The 21,991-nt window shown below is 39.0% G+C and overlaps 1 protein-coding gene across 2 annotated transcripts in view; it reads right to left on the bottom strand.

Annotated features, from left to right (window-relative positions):
* galm (galactose mutarotase) overlaps positions 1 to 17,738 on the bottom strand; it is a 32,470-nt gene extending 14,732 nt beyond the window's left edge. Inside the window, exons 1-6 of one of the 2 annotated variants that reach the window (XM_071543837.1) lie at positions 17,658 to 17,738; positions 14,701 to 14,919; positions 11,247 to 11,401; positions 6,440 to 6,553; positions 3,838 to 3,930; positions 225 to 306 (exon numbers count right to left, since the gene is read on the bottom strand). In XM_071543837.1, the coding sequence (XP_071399938.1) occupies positions 225 to 306; positions 3,838 to 3,930; positions 6,440 to 6,553; positions 11,247 to 11,401; positions 14,701 to 14,887 (631 nt within the window). In that variant the 5' untranslated portion in view covers positions 14,888 to 14,919; positions 17,658 to 17,738. Of the gene's footprint in view, positions 1 to 224; positions 307 to 3,837; positions 3,931 to 6,439; positions 6,554 to 11,246; positions 11,402 to 14,700; positions 14,945 to 17,657 lie in introns of both variants that reach the window. The other variant, XM_071543836.1, reaches the window with a different exon arrangement.
* Positions 17,739 to 21,991: the final 4,253 nt, after the last annotated feature.

The raw sequence follows: 21,991 nt of genomic DNA, 5'->3' as shown, positions 1-21,991 counted from the left end.
TCCCTTAAAAACTTTTTCTTAGTCTTGACTGTTTCAGATAATATGGTGATAATAAGGGTAAGAGCGGCATCTGGTGTCCAAAATGAGAATTTTTGTGTTCCTAACACAAATGTTGGTCCTCACTTTGCTGGTTCATTTACTCGGACCTCACTATGTGGCAAGTACAAGGTTGTGTGTGTGTGTGTGAGTGAGAGAGAGAGTGTGTTGTGCTGTATATCTTTTACCTGTAGGAATTGATGTGTCATCCACAGGCAGGTAGGTCTGTGCACTGATGGACACTTCGTGGTCGTAGATATCTGCTGCACCCTACACACACACACACACACACACACACACACACAGCACAAAGATAAAAGTTCAGGACCATTGTGCCTAGAGCTCCTTAATCGCATACACTGTGCAGTTGGAGTTGAGAGATGACATCTCATATGCAGATATCTGTTTTCAGAGATTAGCCGTAATGTCGTCTGGACCTAAAACACATACAAAAAGTATCAATGTTTGTGTATTGTGTGGAGAAACGTTCGACTCTCGCGTCTCAAGTTGCTAATCGGACCGTAAACAATGACCGGCGCACGGAAGAGGAAGTCTTGGCCCGGATGTCCGCTGGCTACACCGGAAACCCTGAAATATTGGCCATCGCCCCCAGAGTCTAATCGTCGTCAGACCGATAGACGATGGGTTCCGAGATTGGTAACAGTCAATGTGTGAGGCCTACTGATCATGATGGAGTTAATGTAAAGAATTCCACTATCACTATGCTCATTAAAGCTGGCAGTGCTTAAAGCTGCAATATGTTATTTTTCTGACCACTAGAGGGCGACAGAAACTGCAACACATTTGTAAACTAGAGGGGCACTCGGAGAGCACAGACCTCCGCCAAGGTTTGTGCTATTATTGCTTGTTCATGAGTCAGATCCGGATCCGCTCCAATTTAATTTGGGTTTAATGGGTTCTTCCTTGGCCCATGCTACACGCTTCCACGAAGTTTCATGAAAATCAACCCAGTAGTTTTTCCGTAATCCTGCTAACACACAAACAGACAGACAGACAAACAAACAAACAGCACCGAAAACATAACCTCCTTGGCGGAGGTAATAACACAGAGCAAAGCCACTGCACTACGGAGGCCTATAAAGGACAAATGGAAGGATAAATGCTAACAGCCAAGCTAAACATACCTGCTGAGAAGTCTCACTGGTTACATGTCCCACAATGACAAGTGAAGAGGTAGGTAGCAAGTTTACTAGTTTAACAAGTTAACTCACTCGCTTCATCGATTCCGCCATTACGAGAATTCTTTTCAGGAATGGGAAGGAGTGAGCGCCGCTTTTAAACAGCGAGGGAGGAGACAAGCTAGTTTTAAAAAAATGAACTACAGAATGGAGCGGAATTTGACAACATGCTGGCCCGCATGTGTGGATATTGGTTTATATCATTATGTCTCAAGGAAATCTCCACATAGCACACATTCGTTTCAGGATTGGTTATAAGGTCTGAAATCAAGTTTAGTGTTGTCATAAGCACAAATAAACTGGACTATATTATGCTTACTACTTATTAGGAAAGGAGGGGGGTAGCTGCTCTGTATGCAGATAAACTTATCTATAGGACCAACCTTTGAATATCTAGCTGTGATTCTGAAATGTACGGTGTCCAGATTTACTGCTTACTGTGTATCACCAACCAAAGCTCAAGAGCAGTTTCTTGGATAAATTTGTTGAGCTGCTTTCTAAAATGTCCATAGATTTGACTGCATTTTAATTTCTGGTGACTTCGGCATCCATACTGACAATTCATTAATTCAGATGCAAAACTATGTATCAGTCTGCTTGGAACTCTTGAATTCTCACAGCATGTCTCAGGGCCCATACAAAATACCATACATGGTTATCTCCAAAGGCCTTAATATCACAGTAACTGCTCTTCGGATCTGTGCCGGATCTGACCTTCCTCTCCCACCTTATCATCAGTGTACCTCGGGTGGTATAGTGGCTCAAGTCATCCACCTGTTCTCCCCATTTTCCCCAGTTCTTTTATGTCTGCCATGATCAAACCTCTGCTAAAAAGGAGCAGCCTGGATGCACCTATAATTAGCAATTACAGGCTTGACTTGAGTGCGGCCTTTGATACCATGGATCACAACATTCTACTTACAAGGCTTGAAAATTGGGTTGGCCTAGCTGGCCCTGTTCTTAATTAGTTTGCCTCATACTTAAAAGGCAGAACATTCTCTGTCTCTCTTGGGGATGTCTGATAAAGTTGACAATGTGTGGAATCTCCTATTAGTCCGTTGTTATTCAATCTCTATATGCTCCCTCTTGGTTCCATCATCCAGAAACAAACATATGCACACGATACAGACTTTTACATCTCCTTATCCTCTGATAATTGAAGTCCTGTTAAAACACTGATTAAAGAGAAACTAATCCCCACCTAAATCTGTGGTGAAGCCTGACACCTAATGGTGAAAAGTAGGGTACTGAACTGGTCATCTGCTACTGGCTGGTCTCTGTGCCCTGTGATGTCACCCTCTATAGAGTACAACAGGTGGTGACATCACCTGGCACAAAGACAAGCCAATAGCAGATGACAATTGTGACTTGAGTCCAAGTCATGTGACTTGAGTCCCCACCTCTGGTTAGAAGTTTCTTGTCACAGTTGGACTTTTAACAAACTGGTACATGCACTCATTTCTAGTAGGTCAGATTACTGCAATGCCCTTTTCACTTGACTTCCCAAAAGACTGTGGGGCGGCAGCAGCTCATTCCAAAAGCTGCAGCCAGAGCTCTGACTAGGACATGAAAAATAGAACACAATACACCAGTTCTCAGATCACTGCATTGGCTCCCAGTAAGCTTCAGAATTCTGCTGCTTAAAGCTTAAATGGTCTCACTCCACAACACCTCTCAGACCTGCTCACTGGTTATGAGCCAAACAGGTTTCTCAGGTCCTCTGGCACTGGCCTCCTTACAGTTTGGCCCGACACATTTTTTTTTTTTTCAAACATGTTTGATTTTGTCTGGCCAAGTCTGCTCGGGCTCATCTAGCGTGAAGTGGTACAAGACTCACCAAGACTGAAGTCTGAGTGACACTGGCAGCAGCCAATGGGAGTTTAGATACAGGGGGGAAGAAAAAGAAAATGAGGTGGAAGAGAAGTCACGTAACAACAACAACGCCCACTCATGTAGATAGTTTATATTAGCAAGATTTTCACAGTTCGTTTTAGCTAAAGTGACTCAATTGATGGCAGGGGGATTCCGATAATTTTGGATGATTTATTAACAAAGCGCTGTAGTTTTTTGTAGGTGTGACTGTCCCAGCTGTTGTTCCATACCATTATGGATGAGGTGAGGATGCTTTCAATAATAGCCGTGTAGAAACGGATCATATATAAAAAGAGGAACATCTGAATTCCTATAATAGGGTCTGTTTAATTATTTTATTTGGAAGATACTTTTTTTTTTTTTTTTTTTAAGTTTACCAGACAAAAAGTTAATTTTGTTGTCCCAGGAATAGCAGAGAAAAGAGATTATACTGCCAGCATTGAAAATTCTTGAAGGTAAATATTGATAATTAGCAGAGCATGCAAGCCTTTCCTTCTGCTCTCTCTCCTCTCCTGTTCCTCACTCCTTCTATTCTTTCCCCTTGCTCCGTCTCACCCCTCCACCCTACAATTTACCCTACAATCAACAAGATAATATCATAATGAATGGTTAAATAAGCGATGGGCCTTTTTCCCCCATTTCTCTTTCCTCCTGCACTCCTTCCATCTTTTTTCTACAGTAAACACAATAAGAACACATTGCGATTCATTAGATAATCATGTCTCCTTACCTGTCCAGCCAGGTTGAAGTAGGAGTGGTTGGTGAGGTTGATGGGGGTGGTTTTGGTAGACCGAGCCTTGTACTCAGCAGTCAGTGTTTCCCCCTGCACAGCATACAAGAGCTCATTTTACATTTTATATTCCTCTTATTCAGCATATTCAACAACAGATCCCGCTTTTAAGACAATAAAGCAGTAACCGGTCCATTGTAATTTTGCATTTCTACTCTTGGTTTACACTAAAATTTGCTTTTAAAAATAAAAGTAGATCCGGTCTCCCAAACAGGAACGGTCTCTTCTAAATGGTATCCCTCTGCTATGGTCTCTTCTATCAATAAAAACGCTATTTGGAACTGGACTGCAGATGATGCTCTGAGGTAGTCTACTGTGTCTTCTTTAAAGTGAGACAAAATAAAAAGGAAATTTTATTTTTTATTGTTTGATAAATAATATGGATTTTCTCCTATGTATATTGTTCGGATATATAAAACTCTACAAAAAGTGTAACCCCTTGTAAAGGAAACTGTCAATCTATGTTGAAATATTTTTGATGTAAAAGGGGATGTGAGAAATAACCAAATAAAAAATAAGTTTAATAAAAAAAAACACTATTTGGCGAAATTATGTTCTAAAACTTTAAGTAAGTAAAAATCTGAACACTATAAACTCGTCCAGCTGCATCTGATCTTGGTGAGTAGTTTATATTCTGAGTTTCATGGCAGTCAAGAGCCAAATAACCCCCATGTTAAAACTAAGCAGAATATTGCTTTAAAATGGACTGAATGCAGCATTTTGTACTCAATGCATGTACTCCTGTATATAAGTTATACTTCTACTTCAGACTGAATGCTGTTTTCTGCAATTCAGCCATGACCTTTCATAATTATAATGCTACCTATTTTTATACCATCATGTTGTCCTGGTGTCGTCAGTCTGTCTGTCTGTCTGTCTGTGTGTGTGTTGACACATTCTTGTGAATACAATAACTCAAGAATAATACGCAAAACTTCATAGTAGGTCTGATTCAATTTTGAAGCACCTTGTTGCATACATTTTTATATGAATGAGGATTAGGAAAAACTGATTTTCTTGAAATTACTATAAATTGACATTTTGACATATTTGCTAATTAATGCATTATTTATTCAATGAATTACCTCATTAGCATAACTGGTTATGTTTAATATTTCATGCTGATTATCGACCCACTAATTGAGACGCCGTATGTTCACCCTATTTGTCCAAATTCTAGTGTCAGTATGGTCGCTGGTGGGACGAAACAAAACTAAAGAATCAGTTACTGAAAAAGAAAAATAATCCCACACACTGTCCACACTTGCATGGTGCTTTATTACAACGTTTCAGAGACCTTCACTCATTGGTCTGTAACTCTTTACTCTTTTGTGGTTGTTTCATCTTTACCTGATGAAGGTCCTATGACCGAAAGATTATAAGCGTAGACAGAGTGTGGGATTATGTTTCTTTTTCAGTAACTGCCTCTTTGGTTTTTCCCATGGCGCAGCCGAGGGCATCACGAGGCAAATTCAGGTCAGGCAGTCAGTCAGTCAGTCACTCAGTCACTCAGTCAGTCAGGTAACGCTTGGTGAGATGATGCGCTTCGTCAGATGGCCTCTAGAGGGCGTTTTTGACTGTCAGATGCAGTGTTTCCCATAGGCAGAGGCACAAAATCAGAAGCTGGTCAGTGTATAGAAATGGATCTAAATCGATCTCTAATGCACCTGATGTCGCATCACATCATGTCTGTAATTTGGAGATGTACAGACAGCAGACCAGCAGCATTGAACTCAATCCACAGAGTCTCCCGGTGTGAAAACTGAAGTGAAACTTAACATTCCACAGTCAGTAACGGGGACTTGTAGACAGTAACTCGTCTTCGCTGCCCTACAGACTTTAACGGTAGGTGCCTTTAACGTTACCTTGTGGTATTTAAGTAACGTTAGTGGAATTAGGTCATTTAACCGCGTCGCAGTGCTTCAGTGCATAGAACTGAACACGCGTCGTGGGTCTGTACAGGATCTGTGCTTGTTGTCCTACGCATCTGTCACTAAAAGACTTTTAAGCCGCGGCCACATTGATCCGTCAGAAAACGGACAGAATTATTGATGTATAGAGTTCTGTCCGTTGGGCTGTTTTGGAATGTCAACGTGTTCGCTGATTTAAAAAAACAGTAGGAACGTTTCGTATTTGCTAAACGGACGGTGACGAATCCATCCGTCCAGAAAAAGTTCCACTGGGTTGAACTTTCTGTCCGTCAAAACGGACGGAAATCTGACGGAGACGGACGCGTCATCAGCACTGCCCGGACAACAGACAGCTCTCATTGAAAATTAATTGAAATGAACGGAGACGGACAGACACAACGGATCAGTGTGGCCATGGCCTTAGGTGTGCTAAAGTTATTTTTTTCCAAATCCAAAAGTGTCTCTTCAACAGCAGCGAGCGAGCGCTCTATCCAGAGAAAGCTGGACTCACCAACCATGGCTGAACTTCTTCACCACCAAGGTGTCACGACCAAAAGCAAATCTATGTAATGGACTATGATCAGGGGATGATCAGCTATAGAGCGCTGGATTGATGAATCAGGTGTGGTTACCTGTAGAGTGTAGGAGACAGAGACCTGCAGCTCTCCAGGATAGCCCTGGTCTCCATCTGGACTAGTGTGACTGAAACGTACACCGCCTTCCACCGCCTCAGCAACCCAGATGGCCTGCAGAGACAAACAAAAGTGTATGTGTGTGTGTGTGCTTTTTACTGCCAGGCACATATTGCCATCAACACTCTTTCAGGGCATCATGTCACCTTGACAACAAAAGGAAATGTTATAACACGTTACGGGCTGGGCGCATCCTCTTCTAAATAGTCAGAAGACCAGAGAGAGAATAATCACTGGTTATGTTTCCATGCGGAGTAACCTGGCTACTGGTCATACTGGTTAAAATTAAACTGTTCCCAACCTTTGATACCCAGGGATTAAGCCTCCCTGTTGCTGAGCCTCCATGTTTTTTGCTGACATCAAAATGTACCCATAATGCTGTGCGAGCCTGAGTTTGACAGAACGTGAAAACCAAACGTGAAAGCAGTGAGATGTTTCCACGCCACAGTAACCTGTTTAATATCTTAATCACATTTCTCATAAAATCAAACGTGAAAGCAGTAAGATGTTTCCATCTTAGGAGTAAGATACTGCCTTCCTCCATTCGCCAGTTCACAGCTGGAATCTTATGGGCAGAAATATGTGTCACTAGAAACTGAAATTGAATTATTTATATTTTAATTAATTTGAATTGCTCAACTTGAATAATTGCATTAAAAAACTGAATTTGAATCACATAATTTGAATTTGTATTGTTGAAAAACTGAATCTGAATAGCATAATTTGAAATTGAATTTATTAGTTTGAAACTGAATTCCAATAAACTTGAAACTGAATGTAATATTATGAAATTGAATTCATTTGCTCTGAAATTGTATTCAGTTCTCACAATTCAAATTCAGTTCTTGTAGCCTAATTCAAATTCAGTTGAATTGTGTGATTCAAATTCAGTTTTTCAAATTCAAATATAAATAATTCAATTTCAGTTTCTAGTGACACATATTTCTGCTCATGGAATCTGCCCTCCTGTCAACAGGGAGGGAAGGTGTCAACTTACACCTTACCGACCATCTGTTGGTTGCTTTCAAAGAAAAAATAAATACATCACCATTCCATTAGCCACAGGAGGATTTTAATAACTGATTATAAATTAGTAACAGCTTGAACTTTTATATATCAGACAAATTGCGACACTAAAGCACATCAGCTATGAATGACATGAAACAACTTTTTTTGCAAAGGCACAACACTGTCAAGTCAAGTTTATTTATATAGCCCTTCATCACAAGCATGTTTCCAAGGATTTCACAGAGAACGAACCTACCTAGATCTAACTAATTAACAATCAATCACAAAACAACAGATACATGTGCAAGAGAACTAGAGCCACAGCAATTCCTACTGTGCTGAAGGCAACTATGGCAGTGACATCATCAGCATGGGCTTTGTAGTCTGTCTCAAAGAAAAAAATATAGTATTGCATTTTAATGCCGCCGGATTGTGTGAAACACTGAGACAACGCTAAATTTTACAGGTAGCAGCAGTGGAGTCACACCTCATGTTGTTGTTGAATGCAAACAGCAGGGGGCGACATGATGGCTTACCTGCCCTATACTGAGAAGGAATGAACCAGCAGTTTAACTGTGGCTGTGTTAAAGGAATAGTTCACCCAAAAATGAAAATTCTGTCATCATCTCCTCACCCTCATGCCAGTTGAAACACAGGTGAAGTTTGTCCATATAACACACAGGGAGGTTGCCAGCACAACTCCATAGCAGCCTTCTCCAAAACAACTGAAGTCAGTGGGGACCAGTTCTTCAGAGTTCCAAAAAGACCTACAGTATATTTACACCATCATTTAGTGCAAATCTTAACTACAGCTGATTGATTTGCAACAAATAATGGTGTATAGGTCTTTCTATTCACAGTGTGATTGTTTGGCTGTTTTTGTTTTGGAACTCTAAAGAACTGGTCCCCATTGACTTCAGTTGTTTTGGAGAAGGCTGCTACCAAGTTGTGCTGGCAACCTCCCCGTGTGTTATATGGACTAACAAATTTCACCTGTGTTTCATTTGGCATGAGGGTGAGTAGATGATGTGTCTCACTGCTCTGCAAACCAATGAATCGTCAATGACTGTCTGCTACTGACCAGAGTGGTTTGAGGGTGTGCGGTTAATGGATTTGCTTCGTTAGATAACCCGGAGACGGGCAGCGAGAAAAGACGAGAGAGAGAAAAGGCCTCGATACAAACCCGCAGCATTGTGACAGAAACTGCGCAGTGAGCATTCAATAGGCAGGATGCATTTTCAAAAACCAGCCTCACCAGCAGCATGGAAGAAGAGGGATATTGAAGAGATATTGGAGGACTTTTATCTCTATGTCTGTCTCTCTCCCTCTTTCCGCTTTATTTGCCAGCATCTGCTTAAAACATTATCGCATGTTTGATGTAGCCTGAGTCACCCCCAGGCAGTGCAGTCAGAAAGAAGAACCCGAGTGTGTTTTACCCTGTCGGTGTCGACATCAAAGGTAATGACAGTCTGTGTAAAAGCGGCGACAGCTTGATGAGAATGGGCTCACAAACTAACAGCCTCAGTATGCAGTAACCACTGGACTTTAACATCTGTCACACACACACAAACATACACGTACACACACACACAGTCCTCCCACTCTACTAGTTGTAGTGTCTTTATGGAGTTGTTAACACATAATGTGCTGAGAGCTGCTCCATCTGAAGAGCCATTAAGGGAGAGAGGGAATCTGTGGTGTTTGTGTGTGTGTGTGTGTGTGTGTGTGTGTGTGTGTATGTGTGTGTTTGTAGTAGTTGATGGAGCAGCTAATTGAATTATCTGTAATTAGCCAGTGCTGAGCACATTTCAGCCCTCAGGCCTGATGGGCAGACTGTTGCTGTTAAAACAAAACCAATACAAACGAATAGCCTCCCCAAAGCCTTAATATAATATAAACATTTTATTCATTTATGTACTGATGTATTCTGTTTTTACTGTTTCCTTGTCAGCTTGTGCAGCTGGAACCTCTGATGAGTATTCAACTATGGTTGAGCTTGATGCAGAATTACAATAATTGGCATGTTTGGAGCAGTTTATTTGAACTCTGGAGTGTTTCATCTTTTAGTTTGGTTTATGTGGCCAGGTGAGAACAATGCCGTTTGAACTCGGGTGGCACCAAATATATGGGCAGAAATATGTGTCACTAGAAACTGAAATTGAATTATTTATATTTGAATTAGAATTGCTCAACTTGAATCATTGCATTAAAAAACTGAATTTGAATCACATAATTTGAATTTGTATTGTTTAACTTGAATAATCGCATTGAAAAACTGAATCTGAATAGCATAATTTGAATTTGATAATTTGATCAATGAGAGTGAAGGAAATGGTCAAAAACATACAGTGGGTGCTGATTGGCTGAAAAGGAGTTCTGTGAATCTGCACTTGATTGCTCTTCCTCAACGACCAGGATGTGTGTCTCAGTAAACTGAATTTGAATTGTGAGAACTGAATAGAGTTTCAGAGCAAATGAATTCAATTTCATAATATTACATTCAGTTTCAAGTTTATTGGAATTCAGTTTCAAACTAATAAATTCAATTTCAAATTATGCTATTCAGATTCAGTTTTTCAATACAATTATTCAAGTTAAACAATACAAATTCAAATTGTGTGATTCAAATTCAGTTTTTTAATGCAGTTATTCAAATTGAGTATTCAGTATTCAGTTTCTAGTGACACATATTTCTGCCCATACAAATAACTGCACTGAGACGCCTGGAAATGCAAGTCTTTGTCCTCTTCCAAGAGAACTGCAGTGCGGTTCGTTAGCAGTGTGAACATAATCCAAACCAACAGCAGGAAATGACCCCAAAACAAAAGATTTTATGGGAGTAAGGAGACGGATGTTGACATGTGACAGCCAGTGGTTCCTCATGCTTGGAAAGCCTAGCATAACAAAATGAAGCAAGGGTAAATTTCTACATGTTTTTTTATGGTATTTCTGCTTTATTGGACAGTACAGTGTGAGAGAAACAGGGAAGGGAGGAGAGCGGGGGATACGCCTTAGACCACCAAGCCATCAGGACGTCCCCCCTTCATGTGTTTTTAACTGGTAGGAACACCAGAGAAGGAAAATTACAGCAAAGAGCCCCATCACGCTGAGATAAATGTAATTCCTACACATTTTCAATTAAAAAATTCCATATTTTTTCCAGACCTTGATTTGTTGAAGATTTTGTCTGGTGTACTAGGTCATATCACTGTATAGATGAAGATTGCTCTTCACAGCGACAAATATCAGAATATGTGAGATGATTGGCAGGGTTCCTACACGGTTTCCATTTTAAAATTCCATATTTTTCCCAGACCCTATGTTCTTGACCGGATTTGATTTTGGTGGGTATTTGATATAATGCATGCTGACAGCGGCTGGGTAATAAGAGCGTCCCTCTATCTGAACATTATTCTTCACATCAACAAAAACTGTGGACTCAAAGTGACTCTACAACAACATAAAAGCTAGAATTATGTGTGTATCGGACCTGAACCGCAACATTTCCCATACTTTTCCAGACATTTTTTCAAATATTCAAGACCTGGAAATGATCAAATTCATTTTTAATACTTTTCCAGACTTTCCAGACCTGCGTAGGAACCCTGAAAAATGCAACACAGTCAGTTTTCTACTCTGGCTCGGACCAGCCAGCAATCACACCCTTACTGGCAATCTATTTCTACCTCAAATGACTGTAGGCTGTCCGCAAACTGAATGAAATGAATGAATGTGCTACCTTATTGAAGCCTTTCAGTCCTCCATGTAGTGCGTTAGGTCCATTGTTAATATCCAGTTGGTACTCAGTTTCCTCCACTGTGAACCTTCCCCCTGCGATCCTGTTGGCCACGCGCCCCACCAGCGCCCCGAAGTACCGCCGGTCTGACACATAACCTGACAACACAAGACAACACAACACACCACAGATTCAGCTACAACTTGGATCACCATTTTGACCTTTCCACATATGGAACTGGCATATCTTGCCAAGTGTATGGCATTGGCAGAGGTATGCTCTCTATTGAGTGCCATCTAGTATTTAGACAGCGTATTAGGGCTGGGCGATATTGACAAAATCAAATATCACAATATTTTAGACCGAATACCTCGATAGCGATAATGTGACGATATTTTGGGGGTGATTATTCCTGCTTTCATAAGATTTACACACAAGAAAATATTGAAAATTAGTGATGATCATTAATAATCAGTAATGTGTCATCGGTAATAAGTAGGGCTGAACAATTCATCAAAATTTTATCGAAATCGCAATATGGCCTACTGCAATTTTCAAATCGCAGGAGGCGCAATATTTGTTAAAGGCGAAATGTGTGTCAAAATACCATATTAAATGAAATATTGTGGTGCTGCAGAGATGTCCTGGCCTACACATCATATTCTACAGACTTAAGAAAACATCTTTGTTTGGTACAGATCCCCGCAAAAATCACACCATAATCATTTTAATACGTTTTTCAATGAAAATGAGCATAATGATGTAAAAATAACCATTCCCTCTAATGTCGCAAATCATATCGCAATTGCAATATCAGTCAAAATAATCGCAATTAGATATTTTTTCAAAATCGTTCAGCCCTAGTAATAAGTAATGTGGATAATGAGCAGGTAAAGGCAGATTTGAACACATCACCCCAATCTTAGCCTCCTTTCATTGGCTACCCATTAGTTTTAGAATTGATTTTAAGATTTTATTGATTACTTTAAAAGCACTGCTCGGTCTAGCTCCCTCTTACATCACAGACCTTTTAACCCCTTACGATCCAGAGCGCAGCCTGAGATCCTCAGGCAAGGCCCTTCTGACTCTTGGTGATCGTGCTTTACTAGCAGGGCCCCTTCCCTTTGGAACAGCCTAAAATCAGCAGAATCCCGCACACTGTCTTCACTTAACAAGAATTTATTAAATGACACTCCTCCTCTCTGCCACCTAGAGGTGGGGATCATGATCTGTTGCTAAAAAGGAGAGAGGCCTTTTGGATCTTTACTCTACAGACTCTATCTCCAAAAGGCCTAAATGACGATTTATTACTGAATGGCATGCTTTAATTCCCCTTTTTTCTCCAGTTGGAGAATAGGGTTATATTTCTATATTAATTAGATTTCCTATATTTATTATATGTTTACTTATTGTTGACATTTTCTATTTATACTAGCCAATTTATGGTACCCCTTGTTTTTAATTAGGGTGTTCTTTCTCATACTTATTCTAATGTTTTGGCACCCCTCTTGCTATTATGTATGCTTTGTATTACGATCTGAGCATCTACCAATGTTCTCACATGGTCCACTTGACCAAAGATTATCCTAACCTACTATACGGCTTGGATCTGCCTATCTCCCATTGGGATTTGACTCCTATGTAGCTACATCTTTAGGTATGATTCAGTTGTGATTGACTCTCCTCCTTTTATATAAACCCACATTTCTGTGGTCTTTACTCCTTTTTGATATATGTTGTTTGTAGTCGTGATATTGGATGCTATTTATAGATGTAAAAAAAACTTTTCTGATTGTTTATTAATTTTTTGATTGCCATACCTTGCCACCTGGTTGGACCCTTGTACCTCACTAGGCACTGATTTGTATCAGGAGGTTCCCTGATTAACTTGGCCCTATGACTGGACCATCTTATTTCCTGTCCCCCTATATAAACAGGCCCCATTGTATTGTTTATTCAGATACCTGATGAAGGTCGCTTGGCCGAAACGTTGTGTCATTTAATAAATTCTTGTTAAAGACAGTGTGCGGGAGTCTACTGATTTTAATTTGTCCTGCTCCTCCGACGCACCTGGTGCATACGGTAGTGCAAAGATCATCTTTTTGTTTAACTGACACCCTTTGGAACAGCCTGCCAGAGGATATCAGGTGGGCAAACTCAGTGGCCTCCGTCTAATCCCTTCTCAAAACTCACTTTTTTAGACTTGCTTTTAATATACTTGCTTTAATATTCATGCGTCAAAAATGAAGCATGGAAGGGGCGTCCTGCAGGCTCAACTGGTAGAGCGAAGAGAATGAAGCATGGAAGTGTCCATTAGGGCATGGACCTACCCTTTACATCAGGTACACAGGTACAAAAAAAAAAAAAGGGCCATACACATGTAACAATGCATTATGTAATAACACCACATTATGTAATAACACGACAAAATGTAATAAATTTTCACTTCATTATGTAATAACACCCGCATTTTGTAATACACAGCCTGAACGCAAGTTAAAACTGAACTGTTTGTATTAGAAATCCACTGCAAATCAGTGTGTTGTTAGGCTATATGCTGTGGATTTTCTTGGTTAAAGCAACAAGTGTTTGTAGTTTAGATGTAGTTTAGTAGTTTCCAGATAGTGTATTGTTAGGCTATATGTGTCTAAAATGTAAGCTATGGCCTGTTTTAAGTGAAGGACATGTTGGACACTCAGTGTCGTGCAGTTTCTCTGACTCTATGAACCCTCAAGTACTACAGTAATACAGTGACGCTTAATGTAGGTTTGACCAATGAAAGATACTAATCTACTGAACTAATAGTATCTTTTTAAAATGAATTTTGAGTCAGTATGATTCATGCTAGAATGCATAAAATAAACATTGTTGTTATAATGTTATAACGATTTTTATGAATGAAGACATCCATTTTGGTTGGTTATTACATAATGCACCATATTATTACATTTTCATCAAAATAAAGTGCAACTCCCGTATTTTGTAATAACCACTGCAATATGTAATAATTTACTACAAAATGCGGGGAAATTTATTACATATTGCGTTCAGGCTGTGTATCACAAAATGCGGCACACTATTACAAAATGTGGGTGTTATTACATAATGAAGTGAAAATTTATTACATTTTGTCATGTTATTACATAATGCGGTGTTATTACATAATGCGTTGTTACAGGGCACATTGGCACTCACAGCAAAAAGGGCGGGGGAGGTTTTCAGGCTATTTTCGTGGCCTCATTCAAATGAATGGGAAGCAAAAGTCTGAACGCTACAATCTTGTCCAGCTGCAGCTGATCTTGGTGAGTCGTTTATATTCTGGTTTTCATGGCGGTCAAGTGCTAAATAACCCCCACGCTGAAACTAAGTGGAATATTGCTTTAAGTAGCATTAACTCTCTTTTCCCTTCCTGATATGTTGGAAGCCAAATAACCTGCACGTGATCTTCCACTCCTACCTTCCAGCTGATCGTAGCCCTGGACCACGTCCTCCAGCTGCCCGTCCTTCCCCTTGATGCAGACCGACCTGATGATAGCGCCCAGGGTCAGGACCTCCACCCGGACCTGGGCGGACTGGAGGACCCACTGGTCCACGCTGCCCAGTCCTGGAACCTCCCCCCACTGCTGCTGGCTCACTTCAGTCATCCTCCAGACCGCAGTGACTGTCTACAGTAGAGCTGATAGTACAGTGCAGTACAATACCTGACAATACAGTACAACACATGTATATCTGACAGTACAGTACAGTATATGTGACAGGACAGTCATCACCTATAGATAACATGGTTTCCCATACATAGACAACAAATATCAGCACTGACCACCACAATTGTGTTCCTTTTTTCACTATTTGATTGTAGAACTGCGTGTAGCGCAGTGATTCACTCAGCCCCTGCTCTCTCTCTCTCTCTCTCTCTCTCTCTCTCTCTCTCTCTCTCTCTCTCTCTCTCTCTCTCTCTCTCTCTCTCTCTCTCTCTCTCTCTCTCTCTCTCTCTCTCTCTCAACGGAACCATCTGTGCACGTCCCATTGCACAAGCGGGCGTTAATGTAGAACCTCCTTGGGGCGAGGGATATTTTTTTTTTTTCCAAGAAGACGGCCGGCTGAATTCCCGAAAAGAAGAACTAACAGTTATTAACGTTATTCGGAATACAGCTGCGTTTCCGAGATTAGCACGCTGTATAAAGCTGCTAGCCAGTATCCACTGACTGGACTGATAACGTTAATATTAACTTTGACTGAATGTTTGCTCCCTCTATCTAGATTATTCTTTTTTATTTTATTTAACCTTTATTTAACCAGGAAAGTCCCATTGAGATTAAGAATCTCTTTTTCAAGGGAGACCTGGCCAACACAGGCAGCAGCATAAATAAAAACACATAATTATAGACAGAAAACACAAAAGGAGACAAAATTAAAAAGAACTAACCAGGTAAATTAAAAACATTGACATCTTAAGGAATCTGCCGTGAATTCTTTCATTTTGGATTTAAAAGCATGTAATGAGATTAATTCATTGAGTTTCAAGTCATTCTGCAACGTAGCCTATTCCATGCCGAGGGTGCAGAATACATAAATGCCCTTTTTCCAATTTCCGTATGGGCATTTGGGACAGAAAGCATAAAGAAGTTCTGAGAACGCAAAGAGTATGTCCGGCACTTTTCTGCATCATAAAGACACATAGGTAGTATGTAGACACATAGGTAGTTAATACTAATAATATTTTCACAGAAGGAAACGGACTCGTCCTGAGGAGGAGCAGGAACAGTCTGGACCAGAGGAGCTGCTGAGCAGTAAAACTGAGTAGATAATGTAACAATGTCAAAGGCTGTAATGTAACGATGTAAAGATACAGGTGAGACTGACAGCACAGAGAGATGTAGCAGGGCGGAGGGGCAGAAAAGCAGATTTCCAGTGGTGGAAAGTAACTAAGTACATTTACTCAAGTACTGTACTTAAGTACAATTTTGAGGTACTTGTACTTTACTTGAGTATTTCCATTTTATGCTACTTTGTACTTTGAAATATTGTACTTTTTCCTCCATTACATTTATTTCACAGCTATAGTTACTAGTTACTTTTAAGATCAATATTTTATATTTAAAACATAGGGCTGGGCGATATGGACCAAAAATCATATCTCGGTATTTTTAGGCTGAATGGCGATACACGATATATATCTCGGTATTTTCTACGAAGTGGGCTAAATGTTCAGTTGTAAGTAGGGCTGGGCGATATGGACAAAATCAAATATCACAATATTTTTGACCAAATACCTCGATATCGATATTGCGACAATATTGTAGGGATGACTATTGGTGCTTTCACAAAATATTTACACAATGAGATTTTTGATAAATAATCATCAGTAATGTGGATATAATGACTACGTGGGTAAAGGCAAATAATAGAACAGCTAGAACAGTCTGGTAAGTTCAGAAAAATTACATCATTTTACTGTAATGCAGCCTTTAAAACCAGGAACAGGCAACACTTATGCCATATCACGATATTACGATATCCAAAATCTAAGACGATATCTAGTCTCATATCACGATATTTAAACATTTGATCATCTTTATAAAATAACTATAAAATAGCATTGTTATAGATTAGACTACCCAAACATATAGCTAAATTGTTAAGATTAGCTTCACGTTGACAACTTTAAAATGCTGCTTACATGTACATGTATGTCAATAAATCAGTATTAATATTCCAATAATTTATGAAAAATATAACTCTCTAAATGGGGACAGTTTGCATAATGAGTATGTTTACTTTGATACTCTAAGTACATTTTGCTGCCAGTACTTATGTACTTTTACTTAAGTAAGATTTTGAATGCAGGATTTTTACTTGTAATGGAGTATCTTTACATTGTTGTATTGCTACTTTTACTTAAGTAAAAGATCTCAGTACTTCTTCCACCACTGCTGATTTCTCATGTCTATTCTTCTGTACCTTGTAGACAGGACAAAAGCAAACAACAAAGAGAACAGTGTAGCACTGTTTATATTTTTAAGTTATGTTATCTTTTTTCTTCTTTTGTCATGTCTTTGTGTTTTCTATATGCTTGTACAGCACCTTGCTTGACACCTGTTGTTTTTAAGTGTGCTTTACTGAGCGAACTTGAACTTGAACTAGAAAATTCCTCAACCCTCCTGTTCGCAACCCCACAGAAAATATAGGAACAATTTGACCCAAAACCATCGGGACCACATTTTGTAATCAATGGGTACAGTATATGTAACAGTAGAGTAACATCTGGTAGTATAGGCCAGTATACGTGAGTTCTCCACAGCCTGCTACCTAACTTCCGACATTTTTACACTACAATAAGGCGCCAGTTACAGATAGAATAATAACAGGTGAGCAGCAAAACAACTCTGGCTCACTAAATGAACTTGGTCTCACCTCAGAAGTCACTTGCGCAGTTTGCGGAACAGTCCAACAAGTCACAGGACTTTGGATTTCGACATGTTTACATCTGAGGTCCGAGGATGATGACGCGTTCCTAAACGTCATCAGAGCGGGCCGTAATATTTTTGTAGTTTTTGTTTTTTTTTAACCTCCCGGAGCACTAATGAAGCAATTACGGTTGTTCATGAAGTGAACAGTCTCGCCATCTGTTTAAATATAATAACTGCTAAATGGAAAATTACCTAATTAACCGCTGTTTGATTACGACTGACACTGCTTATCATTCCCCAGCGCCCAGCTGGCGTTAGTGTTCGTGTCTGAGTCTGCACGAGCGATCTCGCGAGTTGTATGGGAGTTAATGTGTGTGCGCGCGCTACACACGATGTAATCTCATGGTCCCGTGCCCAACTCTATACCTTATTACCAGTGGTGGAATGTACAAGTACATTTACTCAAGTACAGTACTTTAGAGGTACTTGTACTTTACTTGAGTATTTCCATTTTATGCTACTTTATACTTCTACTCCACTACATTTCACAGGGAAATATTGTAGTTTTTACTCCAATACATTTATTTGACAGCTTTAGTTACTAGTTACTTTGCAGATGTAGATTATTAATACAAATTATAAATTAACTAATAAATTATGATATATTTGTATAGGTTAAGCTACCCAGCAGTATATAAAGTAATTAAAATTAGCTCCACCTTTACCAGCTGCAACATTAAAGTGATGAACACATTCATGCATCAATAATTACAGTCCAATAACATGATATATATGATTCTGAAATGGGCCATTCTGCATAATGATTACTTTTACTTTTGGTACTTTAAGTATATTTTGATGCTAATACTTTTGTACTTTGACTTAAGTAACATTTTGAATGCAGGACTTTTACTTGTAACAAAGTATTTTTACACTGTGGTATTGCTACTTTTACTTAAGTCAAAGATCTGAATACTTCTTCCACCCCTGCTTATTACTGAGAGAGAGGGATAGGGGCAAAGGTAAAGAGATATCCTTTAAAATGCTTCACAGGTTTTATCCAACTAATTATTTGCAGAAACTTAAGAAAGACATTGATGTAAGTTGTACCTTTTGTGGGGAGCTCAGAGAAACACTGGTATATTTATTCTGGTCTTGTCCGCACACAAAACAACTGTGGAGTAAATTGTCACGATTTATTGCTGATCATATCTATCCTCACTTTACATTACTTTGGAAAAATGTATTGTTTGGATTCACTGAATATGACAGGAATCTCTGCTTGCAGTTCTATTTAATCAATTTGCTTATTATTTTGACCAAATTTTATATTCACAGATCCAAATTCTTAAGCAAAACGCCAAACTTTCCAGAGCTGACTGCATATATCAAACAATACATTTCTTCAATATCCAAATGTACAAACAAAAAAGCTGTTAAAACGTACAACCACTTTAAGCTTTACAAGATATTTATTTAACTATTTTTTGTCTTTTTGTCTTTATTATTAACCTTTAGTCCACCTGGTATGTTTGTAATGGTGTGATTGTGATCAAGTTGTATACACAAAGTGTTGAGAACTTGTTGATACTGTTGTTGTATGTATACTTGTTGTAAAATAGTAAATACAAATAAATAAATAAATACATGGGGGGGAAAAAAGAGGGGGATGGGGGGCATAGAAGTGAAGAAAGGGAAAGGGAGGAGAGAGTGTGAGAGAGAGGAAATGAAAGTGAGAACGTATAACGTGCTCACTTTCATTTCCTAAAATGACGTTGCAGCAACGTTCCAGCAACACCTCTGTGTTGGTAGGGAGAGCAGGTAGAGCAGCATCAGTCCTCATCAACCAGACTTGACATTTTGACTTAAATTTCCATACCAACACTTCCATTACTGCAGGCCAGCTACTTTACCTGCAATTAAAAATGCATCAGTCTTACATACATCTGTGTTATCGGGGTCACTCTGGGAAATATTTATATGTCATTGAAAAAGGGAAGGAAATGAAGAAAAAGAGCACAGAGGACAAGACGGTTGACCTGTGATTGGCAAGCTCCTTCCTAAAGGTCCCATCACCAACTAACAGTGTTGGGGAGTAGTGAACTAGCCTACATGTAATTTTTGCATTTTGCAGTAGCTTGCTGTTAGTTCAACTACATTCATATTTGCATAGTGATTCAAGTAGTTAAATTACTTTTTTGCCACTTTTTGTGTAGTTACAAACTACAAACAATTTTGGGCCATAAAAGGAAAGGAATGATTTTTTCTTTTTCTTTTACCATTACTGTAATTGAACCCTCTTTGACCAGCCCCGCCCCCTTTTAGAATTTATACTGCGGGTGCGAATGGGGAGTAAGCATTCCATTGGCAATAAATGATTATTGCTATTTATTAACAAATGTTCAGAGAAGTTGTTGCATGCTATTTTAGAAGTTACCTGGCTAACTGAGTAATCCTGCTTGCTGCAATCCCCCCCCACCTGGACTCTAGTTTCTGGAAGGCAGGTGATGGACATTGTATACAAAACCAAAGCTGACATTCCATGCACTTTCCCATCAATAGTGGGGTATTTTATTTTTTGGTTTATGTATGACCTGTGAACAAGTGGGCACTTTTTGCAATAAACTCAATTGAGTGGCATTTTTTGCTGGCATGTGACTTTTTTGCATTATATTTCGTTATAATTTCGTATCACATGTACATTGTCAATTTGATCATTTTTTTTACAAAGTAGTTTGAACTACTTTTTCTAAGTAGCTGTAGTTAACCAAACTAGATTTCTCCCTAGGGTAGCTTTGCTGTAGTTCAACTACTTCCAGTGTGAAGTAATTGGTAGCTTGCAAAGCTATGCTTTCAAAATAGCTTCCCCAACACTGCCAACTAAGCAACCTTATTGCATGATCACAATATCAAACCGGGACTTTCAGGCCTATATACAGTACAGTGGGCCATAATAGCCATTATGCACCGCTTGGCATACATATAGTGAGCCATTATAGTCAGTAGGAACCTAGGCCTATATAATGTGAACCATAAGAGCCCATTGATTGATCACACGAGTAGGTCTAATTTACGATCCGAAGTGCATTTTTCTTACTGCCAAATTACCAGAGGTGGTAGAAGTACACAAATTCCTTACTCAAGTAAAAGTGCAAATACTCATCTCAAAATATAGTCTGGTAGAAGTTGAAGTACCGTTTCAAATCCTTTACTCAAGTCAAAATATAAAGTAAAGTATATGGTCTTAAATTTACTTAAAGTATTAAAGTAAAAGTCGTTCTCCAAAATTCATTTCTAATGTTCTAAACTGGTTTTATGTTGAGCTTTCCTCTGAATCCCAGATGAGAAAGATTCTGCAGCTCAAATCACAAACGTTAATTCTAGCAGCTGAATTCACGAACGTTAATTCTCTCTCTTGTTGCTTCTCTCTTCTTCATGTTGCTTCACTCTGTCCCTTTCCTTCCTTTTTAGTGTCGCTTTGCTGAACAAGCAGCCAGTCACATCTGGCTCTTGATCAGCTGCTTCCGGGATGGAAGCTGTCTGATGTGGAAAATAAAAAAAAAATTGAAAATCAGTTGATGATTTCCCAAGAGTAACGAGTCTGTTTTGAAAATGTAGTGAGTAGAAAGTACAGATTTTTCTTTTGAAATGTAGTGAGTAAAAGTAAAAAGTCTTCAGTGAAAGAAAACTTGAGTAAAGTACAGATGCTTGAAAATCCTACTTAAGTACAGTAATGAAGTATTTTTACTTTGTTACATCCCACCTCTGCAAATTACTGTATGATTTGATGACAATATGAGCCCTATTTACTCACTATGAATCATGGTGTAGAAAAAGCATGTTAACACATACATCTATAAATGTTATATGCAACTCTTTGGGCCACTGTGGCGTGCTGAAATAAAGCCACAGTGTTTGGCTCCCCAGCAAGCTTAAGTGGCTTATTGTTTTTATCAATCTGCTGTAACACAGTATTATATATAGGCTATATATAAAATAAGTAGATGTTCAAAAGATCTTTCATTTTTTACTCAATAAAATTCAAATGTTATTTTTGTTGTTTTTGTCAATCTGCTGTAACACACTATTACATATAGGTTATATATAAAGGAAGTAAATGTTCAAAAGATCTTTCATTTTTTAGTCAATAAAATGTAACTTTTATTTTTCCACCGAGCAATATACTGTATTTCTTGAACAGAAATGAAACAATGACACTATGAGACACTATTGGTATGAGTGGGGATTTGGGTTAGCGCAGTAATATTTAAATGAACTGTTATGAGATCACAGGTGTGTGTGTAATTGATATTTTACAATGGCAACGGCTTCAAATTA

The sequence above is a fragment of the Centroberyx affinis genome, unplaced genomic scaffold (assembly GCF_046629955.1).
Source record: "Centroberyx affinis isolate AG114_WGS23_722 - 3 ecotype Tasmania unplaced genomic scaffold, CSIRO-AGI_Caff_v1 ptg004383l_1, whole genome shotgun sequence".
Taxonomy (NCBI): Eukaryota; Metazoa; Chordata; class Actinopteri; order Beryciformes; family Berycidae; genus Centroberyx; species Centroberyx affinis.
Note: the sequence above shows the minus strand (reverse complement) of the source record. Positions and strands in the feature narration are given on the sequence as shown.